General features: G+C 49.8%; 3 protein-coding genes, 1 long non-coding RNA gene and 1 other non-coding gene across 13 annotated transcripts in view; 4 read left to right on the forward strand and 1 right to left on the reverse strand.

The window, feature by feature from the left end:
• The first annotated feature begins 559 nt into the window (after positions 1 to 559).
• Positions 560 to 10,953, forward strand: UNC45B (unc-45 myosin chaperone B). Of its 5 annotated transcripts, none has more exons than XM_038158278.1 (21): positions 560 to 694; positions 866 to 949; positions 1,074 to 1,243; positions 1,516 to 1,552; positions 1,837 to 2,012; positions 2,567 to 2,656; positions 3,100 to 3,267; positions 3,496 to 3,664; positions 3,934 to 4,104; positions 4,948 to 5,119; positions 5,364 to 5,664; positions 5,835 to 5,929; positions 6,590 to 6,731; positions 7,165 to 7,305; positions 7,493 to 7,620; positions 8,040 to 8,106; positions 8,421 to 8,534; positions 8,621 to 8,736; positions 9,060 to 9,177; positions 9,281 to 9,436; positions 10,148 to 10,414. In XM_038158278.1, exons 3-21 carry the CDS (start codon positions 1,082 to 1,084, stop codon positions 10,412 to 10,414), a joined length of 2,790 nt encoding a protein of 929 aa, XP_038014206.1. In that variant the 5' UTR covers positions 560 to 694; positions 866 to 949; positions 1,074 to 1,081. The 5 variants fall into 5 exon arrangements, with proteins under 5 accessions (XP_038014206.1, XP_038014202.1, XP_038014204.1 ...); XM_038158276.1 differs by having other exon boundaries at positions 685 to 724; XM_038158277.1 differs by having other exon boundaries at positions 692 to 749.
• A 1,222-nt stretch (positions 10,954 to 12,175) lies between these two features.
• Positions 12,176 to 13,780, forward strand: LOC119709848. Its single transcript, XR_005259429.1, has 2 exons — positions 12,176 to 12,609; positions 13,369 to 13,780. It is a non-coding gene; the product is annotated as an uncharacterized LOC119709848 (long non-coding RNA).
• LOC119710014 lies at positions 12,826 to 12,923 on the forward strand. Its single transcript, XR_005259473.1, has one exon. It is a non-coding gene; the product is annotated as a Z30 small nucleolar RNA (small nucleolar RNA).
• Positions 13,781 to 14,650: 870 nt separating the features above from the next.
• PEX12 (peroxisomal biogenesis factor 12) lies at positions 14,651 to 18,180 on the reverse strand. The gene is made up of 3 exons (XM_038157650.1): positions 17,994 to 18,180; positions 17,130 to 17,674; positions 14,651 to 16,464 (listed from the first exon to the last, which is right to left on the reverse strand). Exons 1-3 carry the CDS (start codon positions 18,117 to 18,119, stop codon positions 16,065 to 16,067), a joined length of 1,071 nt encoding a protein of 356 aa, XP_038013578.1. The 5' UTR covers positions 18,120 to 18,180; the 3' UTR covers positions 14,651 to 16,064.
• Positions 18,181 to 18,219: 39 nt separating this feature from the next.
• Positions 18,220 to 26,827, forward strand: part of AP2B1 (adaptor related protein complex 2 subunit beta 1) — a 78,563-nt gene continuing 69,955 nt past the window's right edge. For 2 of the 5 annotated variants that reach the window (XM_038157641.1, XM_038157646.1), the window contains exons 1-4: positions 18,220 to 18,340; positions 22,590 to 22,647; positions 24,606 to 24,711; positions 26,596 to 26,731. In XM_038157641.1, the coding sequence (XP_038013569.1) occupies positions 22,611 to 22,647; positions 24,606 to 24,711; positions 26,596 to 26,731 (279 nt within the window). In that variant the 5' untranslated portion in view covers positions 18,220 to 18,340; positions 22,590 to 22,610. Of the gene's footprint in view, positions 18,350 to 18,424; positions 18,444 to 22,275; positions 22,295 to 22,589; positions 22,648 to 24,605; positions 24,712 to 26,595; positions 26,732 to 26,827 lie in introns of those variants that run through there. The other 3 variants (XM_038157642.1, XM_038157643.1, XM_038157645.1) reach the window with 3 other exon arrangements.

Here is a 26,827-nt window from a genome sequence, read left to right on the forward strand (position 1 = left end):
GAATGCTGGTAGCTACACTGGGGAAGGCAAGGCCTGTGTTTGGGGGGAGATAAATGAAAAAGCAGAATTCCTGACTGTGCCTGCTGGGGAACAGAGTGGGTTGAAAGGCTCGGTTCTCTTGGAGCTCAGTGCTGCTCTGTCTCCTGGTGCCACTCAACTTGAGCCACTCATCACAGCACTTCCAGTATGTTCCAGTTAGCCCCTGTCAGTGCGTTGCTGAACGGCCACGTGTGGGGTGGGCGGCAGCACCAGACTGGGGTGGGATTTCCCAAATGCCCTGCAAGGAGGAGGAGGCAGCTCTGGGTGTCAGTCAGCTTTCCAACCTAGGGAGTTCTGGAAGGTGCTGGGCACTGCTGCAGCTGCTGGCCTGGGGCCACTTGTCCCTGAGGCTCAGCTGTCTCATGCTTCCCTAAATAGAAAGGGAAAAGGGTCTGAGCACTGTGACAGGGGTCAGCCATCCCAGCCGTGGGCTTTGTTGGCATGAACCTCCCCCTTCCTGCTCCCCACACCCTTTGCAGCTCTGCAGGCAGAGGGGAGCTGGGATTTGCCCTGCCAGGTGGGAGGGGATTCCCTCTTGCTGCAGAGGGGTGCTGCCTGCCTGCAGCCAGGTGCCCCCCGAGCTGGCCCTGGCTCCCAGCCCTCCCCAGGCGTATAAAGCACAAGGGGACAAGGAGGGGACAGGCTGTGGTGACAGGTGACGCTGACAGGCAGCAGGAGCTGCCAGGTCCTGCCCAAACTTGGAGTGGGAAGTGAGCTCTTTCCTGAGCCACACGGACTTTCTGTAGTGCTGGCAGATTTCTTTAATTCCTTTTCTTCTTGTTGTTTTTCTTTTTTTTTTTTTTTTTTTTTTTAATTGACTCCTAAGGATCTACATTGGTGGGAGAAACTTCTGAGAAGTCACAGCCTTGAAGAGAAATTTAGATCATCATTTTCAAAACTCTTTTCCCTGGTAAGCTGCTTTTATTAATGTGTGTTAATTATATGTCAGTCTCATGGTGGAACTCAGCTTGGGGGAGTAGGCAGGCAACCCAGGCAGTGGAAAATGGGACACAAATTGATGTTTTTCCTTCAAGCTCTCCAGATGGAGGATCCCATTCAGCTGAAAGAGGAGGGCAATAAATATTTTCAGGCCAGTGACTACGAGAAAGCCCTTCAAAGCTACACTCAAGCCTTAAAGCTCAACAAGGACAAGGCGCTGCAGGCGGTGCTGTACAGGAACAGGGCAGCCTGCTTCCTCAAAAAGGTGAGAACAGCTCCTCTCACCTGGGCAGTGCTCAAGGGGAGAAGAGCAGCAGGGCAGCCAAGGGCACTCACTGGCTGTGGACCGGGTGGTTTGTCCATTTATTGAATAGGGTGTTCCCAGCTGGTGTGAAATGAAATGTTCTGGGCTTGTGCTGGAGCTTCACTGAGGCGTCCCCCTGGGAAATGGGAACAGAGAGGTCCCAATGCCCATCAGCAATGGGGACATGCCCTGCTATTCCATGGCTAACAAATCTCTCCTTTCTGGTTTAACAGGAGGACTATGCCAAGGCAGCCTCGGATGCATCTAGAGGTAAGGAGGGGGCTGTTATGAGGAGAGCTGGATATATTTGCTCAGCCTGCTCTCACATCTGCTTTTGGGACACTGTGGCCTTATTCCTTGATGTCCACTAACACCCAAGTGCTGAGGCCACAAGGGAATTCCTGGAAGTTCAAATGATGTTCCAATTTGGTGTGCTGGTCCAGTCAGTGCTAATCAAGCACTTTTTGATGCTAATAACAAAGCAAATCACAGTTTGCACAGGCCACTCCCAAGCAGCAAGCTCTAATGCCTGGTATTTTGCATCCCCTTCCCAGCTATTGACATCAATGCTTCAGATATCAAAGCCTTGTACCGACGCAGCCAAGCCCTGGAAAAACTGGGCAAGTTAGACCAAGCATTCAAAGATGCTCAGAAATGTGCCACCCTCGAACCCCGCAACAAAAACTTCCAGGAGACCCTGAGGAGACTGGGGGCCAACATCCAGGAGAAGGTAAATGCCAGGAAACAGTGCTGGATTCACAGACCAGGGATGGGAAATCCTTGCTCTGGGTTGCATCAATGGATTGTTGGTCGTACTGGAAACTCATGGCAAAATAGGGGGATAAATGGACTCCATTGACTGGAAGTTCATACTTGATGTGTATAAATCTGAGGGTTGGGTTGATTGGTTAAATTAAAAAGTGTGGCAGCTCCCTCCTGAGGCTGGCCTGGTCCTGAGTGTCTTGGAAAGGTCTTGGCAAGGGTCTGGAACAGCTTTGGGCTGGGTCTGGCAGTCCCCACATTGCTACAGTTACTTACAGGGGTGCTGTGAAGAAACCCTTGCACCACTACCTCCTGTGAAGTCTCAGAAATTGAGGTTTAGGGCTGGCTCTGCCTGTGCCCATGAGATGGGTAACGGATACTGATTGCTGAGAAATTCTACCTCCTGTTATTCAGCTTAAGTTGCCTGTGGTTTGAGGGGAGGGAGTATTCTTGAAGCACAAAGGAAAGCTGCTCCTCAGTTTTCTCCTCCTGATGCTCTGTGCTCTCTCTCTCTCGGCACAGCTGCGCATTCAGTTCTCCACAGACTCGAGGGTGCAGAAGATGTTTGAGATCCTGCTGGATGAGAACAGTGACAAAGAGAAGCGAGAAAAGGTGAGAACTGCCCTGGACTTGGCAAAATGGCTGTTTGATGTCAGAGGCTGCTCCAGGGAGCAGAGCCTTTCCCTTCCCCACCTCCCTCCGGGTGGAGGATGAGGGAAGGAGCTGGAAGGTGAACTGCACTCAGAGAGAGGGAAAATCACCCCTGTGCCAAGGGAAGGTGGCCCAACCTCCCAAAATACCAAAGGTGGCATCAGCCTGGACTTCTGCTGAGGTCCTGCCACCCTCCAGATGTTCCTTCCAAGCAGTAACCCACTCTTACTGGGCAGAGCAGAGCCGATCCCTAAATGCACCTGGATCTACTGCCTGGTGGGGTCTGAGCTGATCTGCTGCATCTGTCAGGAGATGGTTCCCACCAGGGTCTCCCAGGGCTGCACAGAGATGTTCTGGAGGCTGGGCTGTGCCGCTGACCCCTGGTTCTTCTGCCTCCCACTTAGGCTGCAAACAACCTCATAGTCCTGGGGCGGGAGGAAGCAGGTGCCGAGAGGATTTTCCAGAATAATGGGGTCAACTTGCTGCTGCAGCTGATAGAAACCAAGAACCCTGAGCTGATCCTGGCAGCCGTGAGGACACTTTCAGGAATGTGCACAGGACATAAGGCTCGGGTAAGGACAGAGTGCTTGGACCTTCACTGCTTTGCCTTTTGCACCTGGGGAGGGAGAAATTGAAATAGTTTGTGTTGTTTGTGAGCACTGGGAGAAGATTAAAACTCTGACTAGTACTGATTCCAGATTCACTGAGGAAAATAATTTCTTTGTCCTAGCTGAGCCTAGAGGACCCAGGGAGGAAAGACCTTTGCTAACACTGTCCTGTTGTCTCCTTCCTGGGGCCAGGCCACTGCCATTCTCCATTACCTGGGCATCGACAGCATTTGCATGTGGATGTCGGTGGACAATGAAGAAATCTCCCTGGCTGTCTGCAACCTCCTGCAGACCATCACCGACTGCCTGCTGGGCCAGGGGAAGGAGGAGCACCACGGCAAGGAGGAGGCTCTAGTGCTAGGTAACAGCACATCACCTGCTCTTCATTCCCTCTGCCTGCAGTAGGAGTGGGGCTCTGCTCCTGGGATTCCTCCTTATTCTTTGTGCTGAAGTGGGGACTTTACCCTTCAGCTGTACAGGAGGACAACCTGCACACAGCTCTTATCCTCAATGGGCAGCTTAAATACTTCTGTTCCAGTTACACGATGGCTTTGAATGGTTTTGACTGAGCTCACCTGCTTTCAGAGGTAACTTTTTGTAACTGGCTACTACTGTTTTGCTTTCTTGCAGACACCAAGAAGGATTTGAGGATGATCACGATGCGTTTGCTGGATATGCTGGTCAGTAAGAAAGTGTCTGGGCAAGGGCGAGACCGAGCCCTCAACCTCCTCAACAAGAACATACCAAGGAAGGACCTGAAAGACCATGACAACAGCAGGAGCATCTTTGTCATCGACAATGGTGAGTCCTTGCCCTCCATCCTCTTCTGATTTGGGAGATGTGGAGCTGTGTGTTCTTGCCTGAATACCTCTAGAACTGGTCCTTCCTATAAAATAAATCCTCTCTGGCTTTTTTTGGTGCATACAAGCCTGGAGCAAAGTTAGACTTATTAGCAGGGAACAGTACTAAGAGAAAATCAACTGTGTATGAGAACAGGAGTCTTTGAGTTTCTAAGGGACTGCCTAATATCTCTGGTTAGTTTCTCCAATATATTTGCTAATGTTAGGAGGATTTGGCTTGGATAAATTGTCTGCTTTAGACAGGATGAGATGAGCACCTGCTGAGCTTGGTGGACCCATAAATTGATCAATTGTAAAACTGGAAAAGGGTGAGAAAATTGTGTGCTGTGTGTCTTTATAGTAATTCCAATGCATGTATGTGTTACCAGTTTGACAGAAGTTATTTAATAATAATTCAGCAAAAAGGAGAAGTAAGTCATCCTCCAGAATCACTTGAAAGTGGCTGGGTTTTCCTCAGTCAGAGCCTCCAGCCTTGGAGGTCAGTAGGTTTAATGTCTCCTGACAAAAATAACAGGTCCAGCCAGGGGCCTAATGCAGTTCTGCTTATCTCACTCTGAGAACTGGGAAAAAGCCTGATGCTGCAAACCTGTAATGTCACCAGCAGAAGCTCCTCCCCAGTAAATATCTGAGTGTCTTTTTTTGCTTAAGACTTATGTGATTAGGCTGCAAAATAATTGAAAACCATCCAAGCTGGCTATTACACAGCAAGAAAGTAGCAAATGGTATCTTGAATTTTGCACAGACCCTCTCCCCTCTGACAGCCATATCACTCTATCGTTTCCAGGCTTAAAAAAGATACTGAAAGTGGTGGGCCAGATTCCTGAGATGCCTGACTGCCTGCCACTGACAGAGAACACCCAGCTGACTGCCTCTGTCCTCCTAAATAAGCTCTATGATGACCTGCGCTGCGACCCGGAGCGGGACAACTACCGGCTGATCTGCGAGGAGTACATCAAGTGAGTCGAGCTGAGCTGGCCCAGAGGGCAGAGCAGGGCTTCTTGAGGGTGAGATCTGGCACTTGAAGTCTGCTTGTGTTCAAAACTGGGGTTCTGGGAGATTATGACTTGCTTGAGATCCTGCTGGATCACAGCTTGCAGGAATTTACAGTCCCAAATATCCAATGTGATTCAGCAGCACGGCTGAGGGAGAACATCCTCTCTCCACTACTGTACAATACTCTACTCCCTCTATCCCATGCAGGAGCAAAATTGACCCACAAGATATGGATAAGACACTCCATGCTGTCCAGATTGTGTCTGGTGTTCTGCAAGGCCCCTTTGACTTGGGCAACAAGCTGCTTGGCATGAAGGGAGTGATGGAGATGATGGTTGCCCTGTGTGGGTCCGAGAGGGAGATTGACCAGCTGGTGGCTGTGGAAGCTCTCATCCACGCTTCCACCAAGCTGAGCCGAGCCACCTTCATCATCACCAACGGGGTGACGCTCCTGAAGGAGATCTACAAGAAGACCAAGAATGAGAAGATCAAAATCCGAGCTCTGGTGGTAAGGGTGCAGCCCCGCCTCTATTGCCTGCCACACTCGGCAGCTTAATCCCAGACTTGGGAGAGGAGGGAGGTTCTGGGGATGAGAGATGTGCTTAGGCTGTTTTGGGACAGCAACACAAGAGGATTAAGGACCTTTTCTCACTGGTACATCCTTTTTGTCCTCCTCAGGGTCTCTGCAAGCTGGGCTCAGCAGGAGGCACAGACTATGGCCTGCGGCAGTTTGCTGAGGGCTCCACTGAGAAGTTAGCCAAGCAGTGCCGAAAGTGAGTGACTTCACTTCTTCCATCAGTTATTCCAATCTTTGCAAAGCACAATATGTTCCTCTCCCACGAGATCCTGCCCACACATCGCCTTCATTTCTTGTGCTGCCTGCCAGCTGACAGTGCCCCCAGAGCCATTGCACTGGGACGTGGGGCTCCTCTGTGCCTGAAGCAGCCATATGCTCCTCCTGCCTCAATATCCAGAGGAGCCTTCTCCCTCCCTCACTGCCCATGGGAGACACCAGACCTGGTGCCTCCCTCTTTGCCAGAGTGGCACAGCCTAATTAATGCTTACTTTGAATATGCACAAGTCCCCTCTGAAGGTGAATTTGCCAGGTGGAGTAACCAAGGAGGTGGGATCAAGTCAGGAAGCGACTGAATGGGTGGTCATTCCTGCAGGCATCTTGTGTTTCATGTGATGGAAAAGTGCTGAGTAGCTGTCCTGGTCTGTCATTCCCTGCAGCATTTACATCCCACAAGTTGGGCCATGGGGAGCAAGGTCACGTCTCAAGGGGAAGCATCCCCAGTCTGAGGAGCTGCAGCAGAACCTGAGGACATATTTGGGCCTGAATCAGTCTCAATATCTGTTTTTCCTCCCTCTTTTTCCAGATAAGTTAGTTCTGGCTCCCGAGATAGAAATGTGAGTGTTTTTCTCTCTTCCAGGTGGTTGTGCAACACCAGCATTGATGCCCGCACCAGGAAATGGGCTGTGGAAGGGCTCTCGTACCTCACCCTCGATGCAGATGTGAAAGATGACTTTGTAGAAGATGAGCCAGCCCTGAAAGCTATGTTTGAGTTAGCCAAGGTCCATCTCCTTTCCTTGTTCTCTCATTCCTCTGGTAGCACCAAGTTCTCTCAGTTCTCCAGCTCTACACTGTGCCCCAGTCAGAAGGAGCTGTGACCCCGACCCCTCACCTCTGGTTCAGCAGAACTTCAGTTTTGCCTGTGCCCCAGAAACATCTCAGGGCTGCCACCATCCTGCTCTTCTCCCTAGGCTGAGGGAGGTTGCTCCTACCTTCACTGTCAGCAACTGCATGAAAACCAAAAGCACCGAGGTGTTGACAGAACCTGATGATGTCCAACACCTTGTTTGACCATGAAAACTTTCATGGGCTATAAAACTGGGGATAAAGCTAGGAACATTTCCACTAGTGAAAACACCATCCTGGCAGTCCAAAGGGACCTGTTTCCCTGCTGTGCCCTCCTCACCCTCACACAAGCTTTATTTTCCTGTGCAGGCAAGTGACAAAACAATCTTGTATTCTGTGGCTTCTGCGCTGGTGAACTGTACGAACAGCTACGATACCAAGGAGCTGGTCCCAGAGCTGGTGCAGCTGGCAAAATTCTCCAAACAGCACGTGCCTGAGGAGCACCCAAAGGTGGGTTGTGTCCCGCTGGAGGTGCTGTTCAGAAAGACTTTCTTCGGTGTATCCATTGTCACAGACTTCAGGTCTCCTGCCTCCAGACTGAAGCTGTTTGCTCTCCAAGCAGGCTTGGCTGTGAGGTGGCTGGATGGCAGAATGGCAGCTGCTAAGGGCTAATCCTTTCCCAATGTTTCCTCCTCAGGACAAGAAGGATTTCGTGGTGAAGCGGGTGAAGCGGTTGCTGAAGGCTGGGGTTGTCTCTGCCTTGGCCTGCATGGTGAAGGCTGACAGTGCCATTCTGACTGACCAGAGCAAGGAGCTCATTGCCAGGTGCCTTCACTGCAGTCCTGGGAGCTGGGAGTGCTGGACAGCCCCTGTGCCATGGGGATGGACACCTGGGGTGGGGCATTCTGCCTGTGGGGGAGCATGTGAAGCAAAGATTTAAAACCAAAGTTTTTATTCAGAGGTGTCATAAAAATTCATGTTCTGGCCCTCAAGCTGCCTTGCTGGAATGCATTTTTGAGTTCTCTATACTGGTTCTGGCTGGAATAGAGTTCATTTTACAGACCTGAAAACTTCTTACTCTGCCATTTGTTACTTCCTCATAGAGTGCTGTGTGCATGGGGTTAAGCACCTGGAATTTACCTGGTGCCTCTGGCACCCCTGCAAAACCTCAGCCCCGTTCCACGAGGGCTGTTGGCTGTTGCTGTCCCCATAGCTGTTTCACTGAGTGTTCTGTGCCCCTGCAGGGTGTTTCTTGCCTTGTGTGAAGACCCAAAGGACCGTGGGACCATTGTCGCTCAAGGTGGTGGGAAGGTGATTACCTTCATGTTCAGTGTTCCTGATGTGCTGTTAATGTCTGCTGGGAGCCTGGGGTCCTCTCCGGTGAGGGACAGTGACAGAAGAGCACAAGTTGTCCCTCCCAGGGCGATACTGACACTGCAGTCCCATCTCTGCAAAGCTCCAAAAAGTGATGTTCTTGGAGTGATGGAATAAGCTTGTGGTGCCTATTTGAGAACAAAAGCAGACATCACAGAGGGCTATGGGATATTTTCAACTTGTTTTAGTCCGTTGAGGCAGTCCTGTAAATCTTCTTAGAAAACGGAATGCTTTTTCCTGTGTCTCTCCAGGCCCTGATACCTCTGGCTGTGGAAGGCACAGATGTTGGCAAGATAAAGGCTTCTCATGCTCTGGCAAAAATTGCTGCTATCTCTAATCCAGACATTGCATTCCCAGGGGAGAGGGTAAGCTTAAAAAATAATAATAAAAACAAAAGCATTGATACTTCCTTTTGCAAATGAAAATGGCTAATGCAGGCCTTCTCTTCCAGGTGTACGAGGTGGTGAGGCCCCTCGTCAGCCTGCTGAACACGGAGAGAGATGGCCTCCAGAACTACGAGGCTCTGCTAGGTCTCACAAACTTTTCAGGAAGAAGTGATAAACTTAGGTGAGCTTTACTGCTTTTTAACCTTCCTTCTTCCCCAGGAGTGAATGTGAGTTACTTGTTGGACTATGAAGACTGGTCAGTTTGAGGTACCTTTGGCAGAGCTACAAAGGTCTCAGAGCTAAAAGATTGATGAGATAGGAAAGGGAGAGTGGCATATTTTCCTCTAGAAACAGCAAAGGCATGAACTTCATCTGCATTAGACAGGGAATGAACCACATCATGAGCTCCAGACACTGACTTGTTTCAAGGCCTTCCCTGCAGTTATTGATAAGTTGGTTACTGCTTGACCTATAATGTGGGGTTTTTACTGCTCTTTGCCACAGGTTGAAGATAGTCAAAGAGAAGGCCCTGCCAGATATTGAAAACTACATGTTTGAGAACCACGACCAACTTCGACAGGCAGCCACTGAGTGCATGTGCAACTTGGTGGTCAACAAGGAGGTAAAATCCCCCCTGGGCATGCCCAACCTGACTGCATGCACCTGGCCCTGCGAGGAGCTGTCCCTCACTGTGCTACCTCTGGGTATCTCTGGGGTTATTTTAGGTTCAGGAGCGGTTTGTGGCTGATGGCAATGACCGGCTGAAGTTGGTGGTGTTGCTGTGTGGTGAGGATGATGAGAAGGTTCAGGTTGCAGCAGCAGGAGCCCTGGCCATGCTTACAGCAGCGCAAAAGAAACTCTGCTCCAAGATGACTCAAGTGGTGAGGCCATAACTCTGACTGTGGGCAGTGTGTGGGATGTACCCTGCAAGGGTCCTGGCTCAGCTGTGAAAAGGTCTCTCCAAAGGAATATGCAATTTACTAGTTCAATACTGAGGAACCTAGAGAAGCTGGGACATGGGTGTGCATGCTTTGATAAATAACCTGAAATCCAAACCTTGTACCACCCCGAAATGAGAAGAGCTTGATTGATAACCTACTGAGCTTTAGAGATTCCAAAGGATGTCCCTTCCCTGCACAGATCTGTACACCCTGAGAACCCAGAGCCTGCACGGCTGAGTGTCTGAAGAGCTGTGGTTGAGAACGCCTGAACCCTATCTTGTTGTACACATTATTGCACTCTGGAGCTCGTTAAGATAAAATGACTAATCAAGCCAAAAGAGAAGCTCAAGAAGGTTGGGGTGGGGGAGTGTCTTGGTCATCTCAGCTATGTCAAGACTCTGGTCAGATTCTTTTCACAGAGATTATGCAGCAGACTGAGACATGTTCCCTGTTGTCCCAGTGCTGAGGAGTCTGACTTAGATGTAAGAAAAATTGGGTTAAAATGTTTGGAGTCAGGTCTCCTTAGTTAAAAAATGAAATAACCATAAGTGATATGAGTATTGCTCTTCCTTCTGCTGAAGGAAGCAAAAGTCATGTTCTTGGTTGAGATATTCTTCAGATCAGTACTAATGCTCTCTCTTTCCCTTGCAGACCACCCAGTGGCTCGAAATCCTGCAGAGGCTCTGCTTGCATGACAACATGGAGGTCCAGCACCGAGGACTGGTCATTGCTTTCAACTTAATCAGCTCTGACAAAGAGCTGGCCAAGAAGCTGGTGGAGTCAGAGCTCCTGGAGATCCTGACCTACGTCGGCAAGCAGGAGGATCACCCCAAGAAGCAGCACATCATAAATGTGGCACGTGATTGCCTCACCAAGTGCATGGATTACGAGCTGATCAAGCCTCTCTCTCGGGCGTGAGGGGATGAAAAGCACCAAAAAAAGGCTGAGTGTGGGGAGAAAAAATGGAGAAATATGGAAAAGTGAGAGCCATGAGGAGAACCTAGTGCCATTGTCAAGGCACGGAATAGTTTGGGGACGGCTTTGGAGGATCATAAGCTGTATCAGAAAAAGGAGGGAATTTGGCTGGGAAATTTGGGATGTGTCCATCTGAGAAATTCCCAGATGGTGTAAATCCTTTCTCTGCCCCCATTCAGCTGGTAATGATGAAAGCTTCAAGGCCCAGCTGTAAAAGAGTTGGTTGTGTTGGAGACATGTCAGGAGGCTGTTGGAAGGAAACTCAACAAAGCTGAAATTGGTTCTGCCACCACCTCCAGCTCCTGGTACTTCTGGAATTCCCAGCAATGGTGGAACAGGGAGGGTTAAGTGCCTTCTATAAAGTAGTCAGAAAATAGGATTTTAGCTGTGTGCGGTTTTGTTCATTTATTGGAAGCTGTGTGCCAAAGTGTGGGGATGGTGGGTGAACTCTTAATAAATTCACTGCTTTGTTCCATGTGGAATTCCTGTTCTGATTTTATTAAGCTAAAGGAGAATTTAAGGCAAGTCTTGCATCACGCCTGGAAAAGTGGAGTAATTGGTAACACGGGTTGAATTTTCATTCCTTGCAAACCATCCAGTGCTCCCAAACATAGCAGAGTCACAAAGGTGTCACACCAAAGCACAGGGAATGTTGAAAATATCCCATTTATGAAAGAAACAGAATGAGAAGCAGCCCACCAGTCATCATCACATTAAACTTCATTACATAAATATTTTCATTCAAGCACAGATTCTTAATGCAGGCTGTGGACAACAAAAAAAATCACAGACTGTTCTTTCCTGGGGAAAATCCCTAAACATGTAATAAATATACTCTTATTCAATAATAATTTAAATATTAATTCAAACACATTAAAGTATTTCTGATCATACTAAATATTAGTGATGTTCACAATAGGCATAGCATGATGAAATGTTGAGGTTTTGGGTTATCAAAGGAACCATGAGGATAGTTTTTTCTTGCATGTTCAGGAAAAAAAATAAATTGAAGTATCTCTAGTGTCCTGAATTTGGAAAAGATTGAAAATTTTAAGCGAGCAGGTTTGATAAGCTAAAGGCAGATTTATTTGGAGGGTGATTCCAGCTGTATTCAAGTGATGTAATCAGGTTCAGTTAAATCACTGGTGCTTTATAACCACAGCTGGGGGATATCAGGCTGCTCTTCCAAACCGAGGGAGCCACATTCTGTGATGGGAAACATGGTTTGTTTTCTGCCAGCCTTCAATTTTAGATACTCATTTTTAGGGCTTTTGAATCTGGCTTTCGAAAGTACTTTACATTACCTGTATTCAGGTTTACCTAACCAGGATCTCTGACACCAAGACAAAATGCCATTGGTATTGAAGGGCGAAGTTTCCCTTCTCCCAGTAAAGTTTCTCTTTGGAGCAACTGCATTCTACTAACTGACTGTTGCTGAAGTAGAGTGGGGAAATAACTTCTGTAAAAGCCATTTATTGGCATTTCTTTTAGCTAAACACGGGCAGAACACGAGCTTTACACTAACAGGGACCACCCGCTCCCTCAGCCCCCTCAGGCTTCCTCAGGGCGGGAAACGCTCGCACCGCCCCCAGCCCCTCTAACGGGCCTTCCTATTGGCTCCCACCGGCAGAGCCGCGCGCTGTGATTGGTTGTTACCAGTGGGGAGGCGGGGCAAATGGGGCGGTTCCGCCCCGGCGCGGCCGGGCCTGCGGGAACGGAGCGGCGTGAGGGGGACGGGACACGGGATATGGGGCACCGGGGCTGCGCAGCGGGGTCCGCGGGATTGTGGGGCCACTGTGGGGCAGCTGAGGGCTCGGAGTGTGCGGGGATGGGGACACGGAGGGTGAGGGGACGCGGAAGCGGCTCTGGGGGCTGGTTGAGGAGCCCGAACCCGGCCGAGGTGTAGGGCATGTGGGGTTTACTGAGATGCGGGAGGAGATCTGGGAGCTCGGGGGATGGAGGATGGGTAGGGCGGGCACGGGCAGAGGAACTGGGGGCTGAAGAGCTGCAGGGACCTGGTGGGGAGGATAGAGGGAAGGAGATGAGAAGAGAATGTAAACGTGTGGCGTGAGGGAAGGGAGGGATCCAAATGGGCCTCTGGAGCCTTGGAGAGACGCTGACTGCAGCAGCATTTACAGGTATGACACTTTTTTTCCTCTTGGGCTTGCCTGTTACTTCTCTGCTGACCTTGGCGTGCCAGTTTGTGACCTGTCTTCCTCAGCTTCTGCTCGGCTGTAGAAGGAATGTCACCTCCGTCCCCTGCTCCATGTGCTTCATCCTCCTAGGGAGGAGGAAACCTCCCGGGGCCTGGCTTGGGAGCGAGCTCCTTATTGGAGGCAAATAGATTAGTCCAGAAGCAATGATGAGCGAAGTATAGTCTGAACTGGTATTGCCGAGACTCCGTGTCTCTGCTCTGACCAGGGCATGATCACCTAATCTTCTCTCTGAGCTACTTTAGGCTAAGCTCGTCTGCAGGGAACAGCTTTGCTGTTCTTGAAACTTTGATGCACCCTAAATAAAAATGCTAAGAGTTTTTAGCAATTTAACGGCAGAAAAAGCCTTGATTTGAAAAGTAACCGAAATACTCGTTGCTGCAGCATTGTGTGAGTTTGCAGTGAGGGGGATGTGGGTTTATCCTGTGTGTGCCATGAATCATGAAACTCCAGATACTCTGCCGCTGTGTCTCCTCTGTAAGTGCAGTGCAGACTCTGAGCTGTCCGTCCTATAGAAGCTCATTAACAGCTCATTCAGCTGTATTCTCATTTAGTGCTTGCCAGCAGGGAGCCGGGAGTATTTTTGGAATACTCTTGATGAAGTGCAACCGCTCTGGGGTTGAGGGAAGACCCAGTAAAAGAGACGGGGCTATTCTCTAATTCAGTTTTTTTGTTCTTTTCCAGGTGCTGATGACATCTTTGTATTGATTTCTCTCTTCCTGTGAAGAAAGAAGCATCTCTGTGGAATATACACCTAGGAGCATGTTTTAGTGGTTTTCCCTTTAGAGGAGAAGCTACCTTGTTTCTGTTAAGGAAGTAGCAAAAACGAATTTGCTTCATGCTCCAATTTTTGAACACTGCCTAGATGAGCTGTGAATGTGCCTTAGGTTCAACAAAGAATTTTTGAAAGACTTGCAAAGTCAGGTCCTGGCAGTGGATACTGAACAACTCCAGTGCTGCTGTTAATGTTGATGAAATTGTATTGAGCAACACCAGAGCATCCTGAGGGTGTATGTGGTAAATGAGTCTGTAGAAATCACAAATTAGTATGTAAGTCCAAAGGTTGGTTTAATAAAGTTGGTACTCCCTGAAAAAACTTCTCTTGTCAGTCTTTAGCCCATCATGGTTTTAAGAACACAGTTAAAGAGCAGATAAATGGGATTTTTTCTATAACCCGAATTGCTTTTGTAGCTTAACTTTAGAGCAAGAAACCTGACAAATGGGGATTTATTTGGCTGCTAAGGACGGGAGGTTTCAAAGGAGTCAAATCCAAGTTGGCGTCCTGCGGGTATCTTCAGGAACGCACAAAATCTGCCAGGTAACTGCTGAGCCTGTCACCCTGGTGGGTTTGATGCTTGTCACTCGGCTAAGCTTTAAAGGACAATTTATTGTGTAAGAGAGTAATAACAGCTGCTCAGAACTGGGGGGCTTTGATGTGGGTGGTTCTGTGCAGGTCCTGGAGCTGGCCAAACCCAAGTTTGGCAGGGACAGGGGGCTGTGCAGGAGTGGAAAGCAGCCAGAGCCTGGCAGCTGGGCATTTTGGGGAGAGGAAGAGGCATTAATCCTGGGAGAAGGAGCTGGAGAGGCCCTGGAGCAGTGTGGGATCAAGTAACTGTTGTGTGTTAGTGAATTCTGCATGAGAGGGAGGATGAACCTCCCCAAGAGCCCTGCAGTGCTGGGGCTGAGTGTCCCACACCTGCCCAGCTTCTCCCTGAGCAGCAGACAAATAACTTGGAAAGTACAGGGAGGATAAAAGGAAAACAAACCTATCCTGAAAAGCAATCATCAGTCAAACGCTTATTTAAATGAGCTCTAGCACTGGAGTCACCAGAACGTGAATAAAAATTTAAAAGTGACTTGGAACCTCAGAAAATCTCACACTTTGATGTGATTTGTCTTCCAGTGACATATGCGTGTTCTTACTGGCTCTCCAAAGGAAGAGGAGTGTCTTCATGGACCCCACAGCTACTGGAGAAGAGAGAAATGAGACAGGTTTTATTAATATTCCACAGGGGCACAGGTAGAAGGGTCAGGGAGGTGTACAGAGATAACAAAGCATCAGGAACAAATCTCGTTTATTAGGTGTTTGGGGAAGATTCAAATTACTGCATTTCCCCACATCATTCAATAACCTTACTCTCTTGCTCACAGGTGAAGGAGGATATTGGAGATTTTTATCTTCTGAAGCAGAGCTAAAGTGGAGGGAAAATGAGATGCCTGGTTCAGTGGACTAAATGTTAGAAGGTATCTCTTAATCTGGAAGCACCAGAGTGGGGTCTGGGCTTTGTGCAGAAACTTTGCTCTTGTATTCTCTAAGCACTGTCACTGTGATATTTGGAGCACTGCTGCTCCCTAGAGTCAGGAAAACAGCCTTCCATCTGAAAAATCAGGTGTCAAGCAAGAGCCAGCCATGTCACACAGCTTTTCTTTCCTCCTGTGTTCAGTGAAAGGATGTTTTCCTCTGATATGAACGTGCTACATGGCTGGGACTGGAATAATTGCAATGTAATGCTCAGACATTAAAGGTTCTCAGCCTACAAAATGCTAACTTACATCCACCACCATCACATGGAAAGATGAAAGCAGCTTCAGTCTTGTCTCTCTTATGTAGATAGAGCCCCCAGAGGAGCAAACTGTTTTTCCAATAACCAGAAAAGAATTAAATTAGGTCCTCAATCAAGAAAGAATTTTGCTTTATAAAAGCAGATAATAATTAATGTAAAGACTTATTTGACAATAAACCACTCTCATCAGTTGGGAGTTTCTTTTAATTTGGTTTGCCATTTTCTCTCCTGTGCAGAAAATGTCACATTCCTCTGGTCCATCTTGTTATTTTAAACAGTCAAAAGTCTTAATTTCGAACCGTTGATGGGAATTAGGAGGGTGATGTTCTCAAATCCAAGGTGAAGAGCCTGAAAATGCAGGAGGCTGAAGAGCAGAGGTTTAAGCCTGTCTCCACCTCTGACAAAGCCAGAGCTCACCTTGGGCAGCACAAGGACCTGGGAAGCTGCCCAGGGAAGAAAAACCTGCCTGGAGAATTTCCCTACCTCTTTAATTTGCTGGCTCATGCCCTCAAGCAGCACCAGTGCTGGTCTTTGATCCTCACACCTGCATTCCTCTTACCCAAATCAATGTTTCCCCGCTTTCAGCTGGTCTTTTAAGGCCTTTCTGTGCTAGCTGACAGGCTGGGGCTGTGTGATACCTCTGCAACCGCCAGGATGTTTGAACAGCTTATCAACAAAGGGCAGAGCACTGCCAGAATGTGCACAGGCAGCAAAGCTGATGAAGCACCGAGTGCTGCAGAGCTCACCGAGGAGCTGTGGCGGCCTGAAGCCTTCCGTGGCATGTACAAAGAGGTGCTGGAGGCTCCTGGGAGCCCCTCAGCTCTCAGGGGAGTAGAGTTTGACCAGGTGCTGCAGCTCTGTGGCGTAGCCCGTGACTGGGCAGCGCTGGTGAGCCTTCACATAGGCGTGGGCACAGCGGTAGCAGAACACGAAGCCGGACGTGGCCAGGGCCGTGGCGTTGACGCGGACCTTGCGGCACAGGGGGCACACGGTCTTCAGGCTGGGCAGCAGAGCTGAGCTGGGCTCGTGCTCCAGGTGCACGGGGGGTGGAGGGGTGGGGAGGGCTGTCAGGGACTTGATGGTCTCCTGGTTTTCTGAGGAGTACCACCAGTCCAGGAACTGCAGGAAGAACACGCTGACGGACAGGCCGGTGGACAGTGAGAAGGCAATGCCACCCAGAGCTCTCCTCAGGGCCGACTGCACTCGTGAGGTGAAGCTGCAGCAGAGAGAAGCAGGGAGAGAGGGTTACTGCTGCACATTTATCCATCTAGAAACCATGGGGAAAAGCACCTGCGGAGTGACAGCTTCACACAGCTCCTTAATCCTAAGTTAGTTGGTCAGTGTGTCCCATATTTGCACTTATTAGGATGTTTTGGATTCTTTTTTTTTTATTTTAAGGAAGATCCAAATCCTGTTTTTTTCAGAAGTCTAAATCAGAAGAATTTGGATTAAAGGATCCTGGACCACAGAGTGTTTCACTCCAGGTCACCATTTCACAGGGTATTCAGTGTGCCCATGACTAGCTGCTGCTTAGGAAAACCAAAGAAATAAGTTTCAATCCTTTCAGCAACATTGCTGCAACTGCTGCCCCTCCTTTGCTGGAAAAGTGCAGGAGAAGACTGAACAGAATGAAGGCTTTCATGCCCAAAACACCCCCCAAACTCTGAAATTTTATTACCACAAAATCATTTCAAGCTAATCCCTGCTACTGATTTTCCTTATTTTCACTCACAATACACCCTTTTGGAGCACATTCTGTCAGTGTGAACTTTCATCTTGAATTTTTGGAGAACAAGGCACTTTTACTTGCAGCATCACCTCTAAATTTACACACCCACGGAACCCCCTGGAGGGCAACACCTGAGCCAGGTTCTGCCATACCTGTGTGTTTGACTTGAGGTGGTTTCAGCCCATTTCTTCTCCAGGGCCTGGATATCCTCTGCAGTCAGCCTGACCAGGCGGACACCAGCCAGCTTCAGCATGGGGGAATGATGCTCAGCCTTGCCCAGGATGTAGCACAGCTGCTGGATAAGAAACCAGCCCTCCCAGGTCATGTTTACATAGGGGTAGGCAGCTAGAAAGGCTCTGTAGAAGCGCTTCCAGGATGATGAGGGAGGGTGGATGGAGTACTCATCCTCTTCCCTCAGGCTGGACACCAGTTTCTCCAGCTTCCCTTTCAGGTAAGGAACAAGAACCAGCAGGAGCAGAGACTTCCAGTGCTGCCTCTTTGGCAGGCCAGCTGTGGCCAGAGGTTGCCGTCTGCCATCTCCCATGGGGATCCTCTTCATGCTATAGAAGTTCTCAGAGAAGGAGGCGCTGCACCTGGCCAGGTAGTGCTGCTGCAGCAGCAAATCCAGAAGGACGTAGATCTCATCAAACCACTGCCAGAGGAAACCGTACCGGGCGGGATTGGACTCGGCAAGCACCTGTTGCAAAAGGGACACAAAACAAGAGGAATCGGAGCGGTTTGGGTTGGAAGGAGCATTAAAGATCATCTGGTTCCAGCCACACACCTTTCACTGTCCCTGTGCTCCAAGCCCTGTCCCCCCTGGATTTGAACATTCTCAGGGAAGGGGCAGCCTGTGCCAGGGCCTCCCCACCCTCACAGGGAAGGAGCTGAAAGCGGAGTAAAGTGCTAAACTATAAACCACAGCAGCTATAAACGACGCCTCTGATTCTCAACACAAGCCAGGGGGCTCACAACTGTCCCACACGCCGGCCCCCCTCCTCTCCCTTCACCCTCACCTTGACCAGGTGCTGCAGGGCGGGTTTCACGGCGGCCATCAGGCTGTCCTGGGCCACCGCCTCGAACACGGACGGCCGCTCCTCGCCGGCCGGGGCGGCCGTGAGGTGAGCGCCCACCTCCGCCATGACACCGCCACACCGCCCCGCCGCCAGGGGGCGCCGCGGCCCCGCCCCGCCGAGCGCCGCTCCGCCCCGCCCCCCGGAAGCGCGGGCCGCCGGCGCTCTGCCCGCTGCCGCCGCTCTATGGTGGCGGGGCGCGGCCGCTCTGGGCGGGGGAGGGTTTGATCTCGCTGCTCGCGAGTCCGCCCGGCCCCTCCGCTTCCGGTTCCGCCGCCGCCCCCGCAGCGGTGAGTCCGGTCCGTGAGTGGGGCCGGGGCTGAGGGCGCGGGGAGAGCGGCGAGGGGAGCCCGGAGGGGCGAGGGGCACCGGCGGGGCACTGCGGCAGGGCGGGTGGGGCACTGCTGGGGACCTGGGAGGGGCTGAGGGGGCGCTGGGAGGGGATATGGGGACAGGTGAGGGCAGTGGTGGGGAGGGGTGCTGGGAGGGGATGGCGGGAGGAGGTGTGAGGTACTGGGGGAACCGGGATAGCGAGGGGAGAGAAGCGGCTCAGGGAGGGGCTGGGGACGATGGGAGGGCGCTGGGAGGGGATCCCGGGGGGGAGACAGGGGTGGGTGGGAATGGGTACTGGGAGAGGTGAGGGGCACTGGGAGGGACACCTGGGATAGGGTGGGAGGGGGCAGCGAGGGGGCATCGGGAGGAGGTGAGGGGCACTGGGAGGGGGAACTGGGATAAGGTGGGAAGGGGCATTGGGAGGGGGTACTGGGAGGGACACCTGGGATAAGGTGGGAGGGGGCATTGGGAGGAGGTGAGGGGCACTGGGAGGGGGAACTGGAATGGGGAACTGGAATGGGGTGGGAGAGTCGCTGGTGAGGCACTGGGAGTGGCTCTGGTGATGTACTGGAAGAGAGTGGGAGGCCACTGGGAGGACTGGGCAGGTGTTTGCAGAGGAGATGGAGGGGTGAGGGTGAGGAGTGGGCTCAGTGAGTCCTGGAAGGAGACACTGGTTTAGGGTGAGGGATTGGACTGGGATGGGCCTCGATGGGATGGGAATGAGCATAGCAAGCTGCTGGGATACTGGTGGGAGCAGGGATAAGGGCTGGGTGCTGGGAGGGACTGGCAGGTGCTGCTGGGACAGGGAGTGCTGGGCAGGAGAACTGGGATTTGTGGGGATACTGGGAGAGATCTGGGGAATGAGGCTGAGGAGGAAGGGCTGGTGGGCAGGGGGCTTGAGGGGGGTACTGGGATGCCAGTCTGGAGGGTGGGTGTGCTGCTGGAGGTGTGGGAGGGGCTGGCAGCAAAGTTGGGATGGGGCTTCCAGGGAATGGGGACCACCAAGGGGGTGTTTGGTTCCCAGGAACAAAATCCTTGTGCCAGCACAAGTTCAGGGCTGCAGGCACAGCTCTCCCTCTGGCATCCACGTTCCATTGTTGTGTTTATCTCCCTGGCTCTCCAGTGGCCTTGGGCCACACTTGGGCTGTCACACAGCTCCTTGAGAGGCTTTCCAGGAAAAATGGGTGGCACCACTTCCACTGGAGTTAAACCAGGGATCACTTGAGAGATTTAGGGATTGATGGTTTCAATGTCCAGGAGCTTGCCTTAATCCCAAGGCCCTTAAACCTGCCGCCCTCCTGTGTGGGATCGGTGCTGGGGAGCAGGTCATGCTGGCTGGAGTCGTGTGTGGGGTCAAGCAGGTGTTGGTCAGCCACAGGGTCAGGTTTTCTGTGTGGGTTTGAGCTAAGGAGCCTTATTCTGTTTTGGTTCAGTCTGCATTGAGATGTCAAGCCACTGTTGGTAGCACTGAGCACTGCTGGAGCTTTCTGGAGCCATTCCTCCCTCTCCTCTCTTCTCGTTTGCTGGGGTTGGATCAGGAGGAGCCTTTTGCTGTCAGCTTTGAACACCTCTTACCTGTTTGCATCCCAGCAAGTGCTGGGAACAGAACAATAGCGAGGAGGGGAGCAGTCTAAAGTAGATTTTTCTTCTGAAAATACAAGGCTGTTCATGGTGTTCTAATTTACCTCGGCTCTCCTGGGTTTAGATTTGTGTACAAGGAGCTGGCATTTTCTGCACTCACACGAACAGCAGTGTTTCAAATATCTGGTTCCATTTGCTGTGAAGCATGCTGAGATTGTTAGTGATGAGATAATACCCAGTGCTGCTGGCAGGCTGTCTGAACAGTGTGCAAAGCAAGCTCTGACACACACGAAGCAGCAGTCTGTGTGCTCGTGAGAAAAGGGTGAGAAAAGGAGCTTTGTCCTGTGCTGCACGTGGAGTAGGGCAGGTTGGTTATTGCCCTAGGGCTGCTCTCATTTACACCCATCAAAGGAGGCTGGAAAGGCAGTGGCTGTGCTTGGCCCTGTCTGAGTGTTTCTAGGATTTCTCATGTTTCCAAGTGTATGAAAGGAGAAAAACAACAATATCTGAAAGGAGAAAAACAACAAAACGTGCTGCCCTCGGGGTTTAACGACCATCTCTGAAATCCAGCAGGGTTCCTTCCTCTCTGTGTGTAGCTTCATTTCACTGGGCTGATGTTTATGGTGTTGGGGTTGGGTTTTTTTTCCCCCCCCACCTCCATTTTGTCTCTAATCTGCTGCTCTGGCCCCAGTTAAAGCTGTATTAGAGTAGCTCAGCTGAGATGTGACCCAGGATGACAAATCCCCACATAATGCAAACAAAGAACATCGAGGCCACATTCGATGCTTTTTGCTTGGCACTGTGCCAAATACTCTGGCAGGGAAAAACATTTTAAGTCTTCCTTTTAAGCTGAGCTCAAACCCGAAGGCCCCTGTCAGCAATAATATTGCAGCTGAACACAGACTCTGATTTTAATTCCAAAACAAGCTCCACAGCAGCCTCTGCTTTCAGTGGAGGGGGCTGTGAGATTTTAGCTGGAAAAATTTCATTCATTGTGGCTGATGTGGCTTTCCCAACCCAGCCTCTGTTTTGGAAGGAGGTTAAACCTCCTCTGCACGAGGAGTGTGTTTCCAGAGCCGTCTCCAGGCTTGGCAGGAGCAGAAAGGGAGAGAAATCAAAGCAAACCCAGTAATTCAGCCTGATTGGGTGAGATGGAAAGCAGGCAGGCAGCAGCTCCAGGAAACCGGGAAAAGCAACAGGTTGATCCTCATCCAGATGTTTGGCAACTGGACGGGATGACCCCACAAGAAAAGGGTGGAAACTGGGGCACTGCCCCCCAGCAGCTGCTGGGAATTCCAACTGCTGGGGTGTTCAGCTGATCCAGGTGGATGGGGGAGAGTGGAAAGGTGATGGCGTTGGGGCTGGTGAAGGGATGAGAGAGGAAAGGGTTAAGGAAGAACAATCTGATGGCACTGCTGGGCAGTCCTGGAGTTCAAAGCTGTGCTGGTCCTTTTGTTGCTGAGCCAGCAAGACCTGCAGGGTTTAGAGGCAAGACATTTAGGGAACAGATGATTTACTGCTTTGCTGGCAGCCTTTAAGGTCATGGAAGGATGTGTAAGAAAAGGGGAATTGGGGCCAAAATGATAGAAAAAGGAGGAAAGAAATGATGAAACCCTTTTTGAGATGGTTTTAGGGTCATAGTTCCTAGCATTGATACAGACTTTCATCAAAAGCAGTAAAAGTGCTCTCTCCTCTGCTTGTTTTGAAAATTGTTTCCTATTTGTCACAGAGCTAGCAACTGTAAGAATAAAATGATGGATATCCACATATGTTTGGGCAATCTCTGTATTCCAAGGCATTAATTTAGTTCTGTGGAGCCAGAGAAGTGCTGGTGAAACCACTCTTGTGGCTCTGCTGAGCATTTGCTGCTCCAACAGCATTTTTCCATCCTGTCCACAAAAAAAAAAAAAAAAAGGCAAATTAACAAAAAAAAAAAAAGCAGAGCAGCCCTGAAATAATGAGCTTTGTGCTTTGTGTGTGTGTCTCTGAGGTGGGATGTCAGATCTTGGCAGAGAAATATTTCAATTTCAGGCTTGAGAAAACTGAAAAGTAATGGCTTCTCTTTTCAAAAAAACACTGTTTTGCATCTGCTGGGAACAAAAGGAGGGAAAGGAATGAAAGGCCTGGGGGTGGGTGTTGCAAGTGGGGTTAATTGTGCCTTCCATCAGATGCAGCACAGGCAGATATCGTTAGGGGGAGATGAGATGACAGTTTCCTTTGTCTGAAACATGGACTTCTCCCTGCCAGGCAGGCACTGGATGTGCTTTTCCTTGGAAAATGAATCTGTGTACCCAGGAAAGACAGCTGCAGAGCACGCCAGCATCTGCTGGGTATAAGGAGTTCAAAAAAGACCTTTTGCCTGCTGAGACTGAGAATTTAGGAAGCTGGGCTGAGCACCACTGTTGTGTGTTTACCAAGCCAGTTAAATCCCTGCCTTTGCCAAGTAATACCAGCAGCAGGTGCAGGATGAAGACTGGGGAGCTCATGCCTTTGGATGTGAAGCTTTTGCTTCCTCCTTCACCCACCAACCGTCCTCGCTCGAGTTCCTGCCTCACAAACTGGCTGTTGCCACCAAACAGCATTTGGAGCTGACTTGTTCTTTTTTTTTATTCTTCATATTCTCAGGTGTTTTAAGGAACTGGAACCATGACGGACTCCAAATACTTCACGACCAATAAAAAAGGTTGGTGTTGAGCTGGTGCAGTGGATTGGAGGTGGTGGGTGGCTATTTTTACACAGCTTTTTTAACTGCATGCAGGAGAACTTGTGCTTTTCTGGTAGCTCTGTCCCTGTTTCTCTTCTTAATCATCCAGGGAAAAACCTCCAAAGTAGGTCACATGGTGACAAAAGACAAAACTGGGGTATTACAGGTTTTTATGATTCACAAAATGACCCAAATTGCTGCTCTTTCAAGGATCAGAAAGCAAAGCGATGGGATTTGAGTGCAGATCTGGCCAGAGACAAAGTTTTGGTTATGGGCTAACAAGTGCCAGGCTAGGGATGGTTGTTAATTTGGGCATCACAGGATTAAGCTGATGTGAGGAATTTAATATTTTGGATATATACATCAAGAAAACGTAATGGGTTTTCCTGCTGCCATTTTCTCCAAAGTTGCAGGTGCACTGTTTGACTTTCCTCTGCCTTTACTGCAGGTGTGGTGGTTACCTCACCTCAGGACAAGCTGCTGCCCTTAAAAATGGGAAGCCTGGAAAGGCTTTTTGGGATCACTTTACTCATTCAGCTCTTTCAGGGCAGGGCTTGTTCTGCTGAGGCTGTCCCAGGCAGATTTTCTAACCTGTTCTTGAACAAAACACTGTTGCTGAGTGCAGTTTAAGCCTGATCATTCTCCAGCAGATGTGGAAAATGCTTTGCATTAACCTCTCCTTTGCAAAGTGGCTGAGTGCTCCTTCTGAATGCCTGCCAGTGAAAAACCCCACACTGTTGATGTATTTATGTGTCATTAAGCTTCTCATTGAGCTCATAAATGAACCTAATGCAGTTGACATCTTTTGAAGGAGCAGCTCTGAGAGTTCAGAGCTGAAGGCAGGTTTTGTGGGCTGGCTGCAGGGAGCCAGTCTGGGCTGGGTGGGAGCTGGAGCTGTCTCAGCTCTGCTCCAGGGCAGGAGCTCTGGCTGAGCAATGCCAGGCTCTTCCTCAGGCAGGAGGGATGACGAGTGGTCTCTGCACTGCAGCAGCTTCTCTTCTTTTTTGGAGTCCCTGGCAGTCTCTCTGTGTCAGATTTTAATTAGTGCTGCTGCTCTGAGCAAGTGTAGGAACGGAAAGTTGGTGCTAGAACTCGTCAGGAATATTTGGATATTTGTAACACGTGCTCAAGCTGTGGCTCCCAGTGGGAATGCTGCTGGCTGTCCTTCCTGAGAAAAGCTGTCTGTCTGTCTGTTGGGAGCATTATCCTTCTCGTACCAGTGGCTCTGTCTGGAACATGCCTGATAAACAGCCTTTTGCACATTTTTTTTTTATTTTATAACTTGATTGCCACTTTGGTGACCCAGCCTGAACTGGCTTTCTACACAGTCATATCTGGAGGAATTAATGCTGTGGAAAAGGCTGCTTTGGGAGCCTTGGAATCCAGACAGGCTGTGTTACATGCAGCTTTTGTTAGTGGTAGCTCTGTCTTTTTAGCTTTTTTCCACTGGACTAAACACATACTGTCCTGTTTCAGGAACCACAGCATTTGGGCTCCACTCCAGCTTTCTGAGGAAGCTTTCAATGATGAGCAAAACTTTAAAAAGTCTGGGCAAAATTCCTAGCTTAGTTTGTTTCTCGCAGGCACGAATCTGGCATCTCCAAGTATCTTTTCGTGCTGGTTATGTAATGGTTGCCTCAGAGAAACAGATGCTCCAGGGATGTGATTTGGTGTCCTGGAGGTGGGAGAGCTGCCACACGCAGCGTGGTTCTTGTTTGTGGCATTTTCCCCTGCAAGGTGGAGTCATATCAGTCCCTTGAGTGTTGCAGCTTTGCTTCTCAGTGAACCATGTTCTGACAGCTTCCAAGTGCAGCTGGGCCAGTTTTATGGGAATAAAGGCCAAGAAAGCAAAAATTCACTCTTGAATTACCCCCAAAACAAGACCCTTTTCTTCTCCTGAGAGGTTTAATCTGTTTTTTTTTTTTGTCTTCTGTCAGGAGAGATTTTTGAACTGAAGGCTGAACTCAACAATGAAAAGAAAGAGAAGAGGAAAGAAGCTGTAAAGAAGGTTATTGCAGCCATGACTGTGGGGAAGGATGTCAGGTAAAAGCAGTTTGTAGCTCTGACAGCTCAGGTTGTCCTGGGATTCAGGTGTGGTGATACATGTCCTTGGAACAGCTGAGGATGGCTGTGTCCCTGCCTGTGCTGTGCCTGAGTCACAGGTGTCTCAAACTCCTTGCTGTCACTGAAAGCAAGAGAAGCAACTGTTTGCTGTGTGGGTTTAGCTCAGTGCCAAGAGCCCTTTTTATTTAAAGCATACCCAGAATTCATCCATTTTGTATGTCACTTTAGGTGATGTTTTCTTGCTGCTTGCTGTCCTGGGTTTTAGTGTTACAAAGGTAATTCCAACTTTTTCTTAGCCTTATGTGGCACAGCATAAATTTAAGCTGAATTTTAAAATGGCTGATGTTGAAATTGAACCTGTGTCTTACTGCAGCTGAAGGACACTGGCATTTACTGTCCCCAGTACTGTTTTATGAGAGAAGCAGAAAAACCATGTTGAGATGAATGCTTTCTCCCTCCTGTTCCTGGAGCCCAGCAGAGAGTCAGTAATTCTGAATTCACAGCAGCCTGGTCTGTTGCCACGGAAATCAATATAAGCTTGCAAATTCAGCATCATGACTTCATCATAGAATAAAGGAAAATATAAACTGAAAGGGAAAAAAAACCCTAATCTTTTCTGCCAGCAGCATTTACCCATCACCTTTAGATCCCCACAGCAAACCTGGGAGCTGCAGACTCTTTGTGTAACTTCCTGTGTTATTCTGCAGTGCTGTTTACAGATGGCTGCTTGACATTTGAGTGAAACCCAGCGTGTCAGTGTTTAAGCTTCTCATCAGTCTGGACTTTGCTAGTCTGAAATTTGGCAGGTTCTTCAGAAGTGTCCTGCATGACCAAAACATTTTAAAGCAACGTTTTTCCTCTTGTGGGTTCATTTCCAGGCCTGGCATGGTAGAATTTCCTTGTTTGGTGAACTCCCCAGTTAAAACACACTCAGGAAATGGCATTAGTTTTCACCTCCTCCTATGTCAAAGCTGTATAAGAGATTAAGTGATTATTATAAAAGCATTGCAAACTGCTTTGAAAGGGAAGGTGACCTTTCATTAAACAGCAGGGTGCTTAAAATGGAACTCCTGCTTTTCTGGCTTCCTCGATATAGTTACTGTCCCCTCTGCATGCCATGCAACCTCTGGTTTTTATTTTGTGGGTGGGAGTGTGGATCTGCTGGAGGGCAGGAATGCTCTGCAGGAGGGTCTGGGCAGGCTGAGGCCAGAGGTGTGAGGTCAGGTCACAGCAACCCATGGAACACTCCAGGAATGGGAAAGAGCATCTGGAAAGATGGAAAAGGACCAGGGGTGCTGGTCAGCTTAGCTGAACATGAGCTGCTGGCCAAGAGAGCCAATGGCACCTGGCCTGTATCAGGAGCAGTGTGGCCAGCAGGAGCAGGGCAGTGATTGTCCCTCTGTGCTGGGCACTGGTAAGGCCACACCTCAAATCCTGGGGTCAGTTTGGGGCCCCTCATGACAAGAAGAACATTTGGGGGCTGGAGCTTGTCCAGAGGAGGGGATGGGCTGGAGCACAGGTTTGATGAGGAGCAGCTGGGGGGGCTCAGTCTGGAGAAGAGGAGGCTCAAGGGGGATGTTCTCACTCTGAACTCCCTGCCAGGAGGGTGCAGTTGGGGTCAGTCCCTTCTCCCAGGTGACAAGTTACAGGATGTAGAGGAAGTAACCTCAAGTTGTGCCAGGGAGGTTCAGATGGGATTGAAACGGGCACTGGTGGAGTCACTATCCCTGGAAGAGTTTTAGAAGGTGTTTAAATGTGGCACTTGGGGACATGGTTGTGGCAGTGCTGGGGGAACTGCTGGCATTTCCTCACCTTAACAATTCTCTGATTCCATCCTTGCTTGTCCCTGTGTTGTGTATCCAGCTCTCTGTTCCCTGATGTTGTCAACTGCATGCAGACTGACAACCTGGAGCTGAAGAAGCTGGTCTACCTGTACCTGATGAACTATGCCAAAAGCCAGCCAGACATGGCCATCATGGCTGTCAACAGCTTTGTGAAGGTAACCTGCTCCTCTGGCATGTCAGGAAAGGGTCCAGCACAGTGGTTGCCAGCACATTTCTTTGGGAGCTTTATCTCTGCTTTGGGGCTGGGCTCA

Source organism: Motacilla alba, chromosome 19 (genome assembly GCF_015832195.1).
Source record: "Motacilla alba alba isolate MOTALB_02 chromosome 19, Motacilla_alba_V1.0_pri, whole genome shotgun sequence".
In the NCBI taxonomy this organism is placed as follows: Eukaryota; Metazoa; Chordata; class Aves; order Passeriformes; family Motacillidae; genus Motacilla; species Motacilla alba.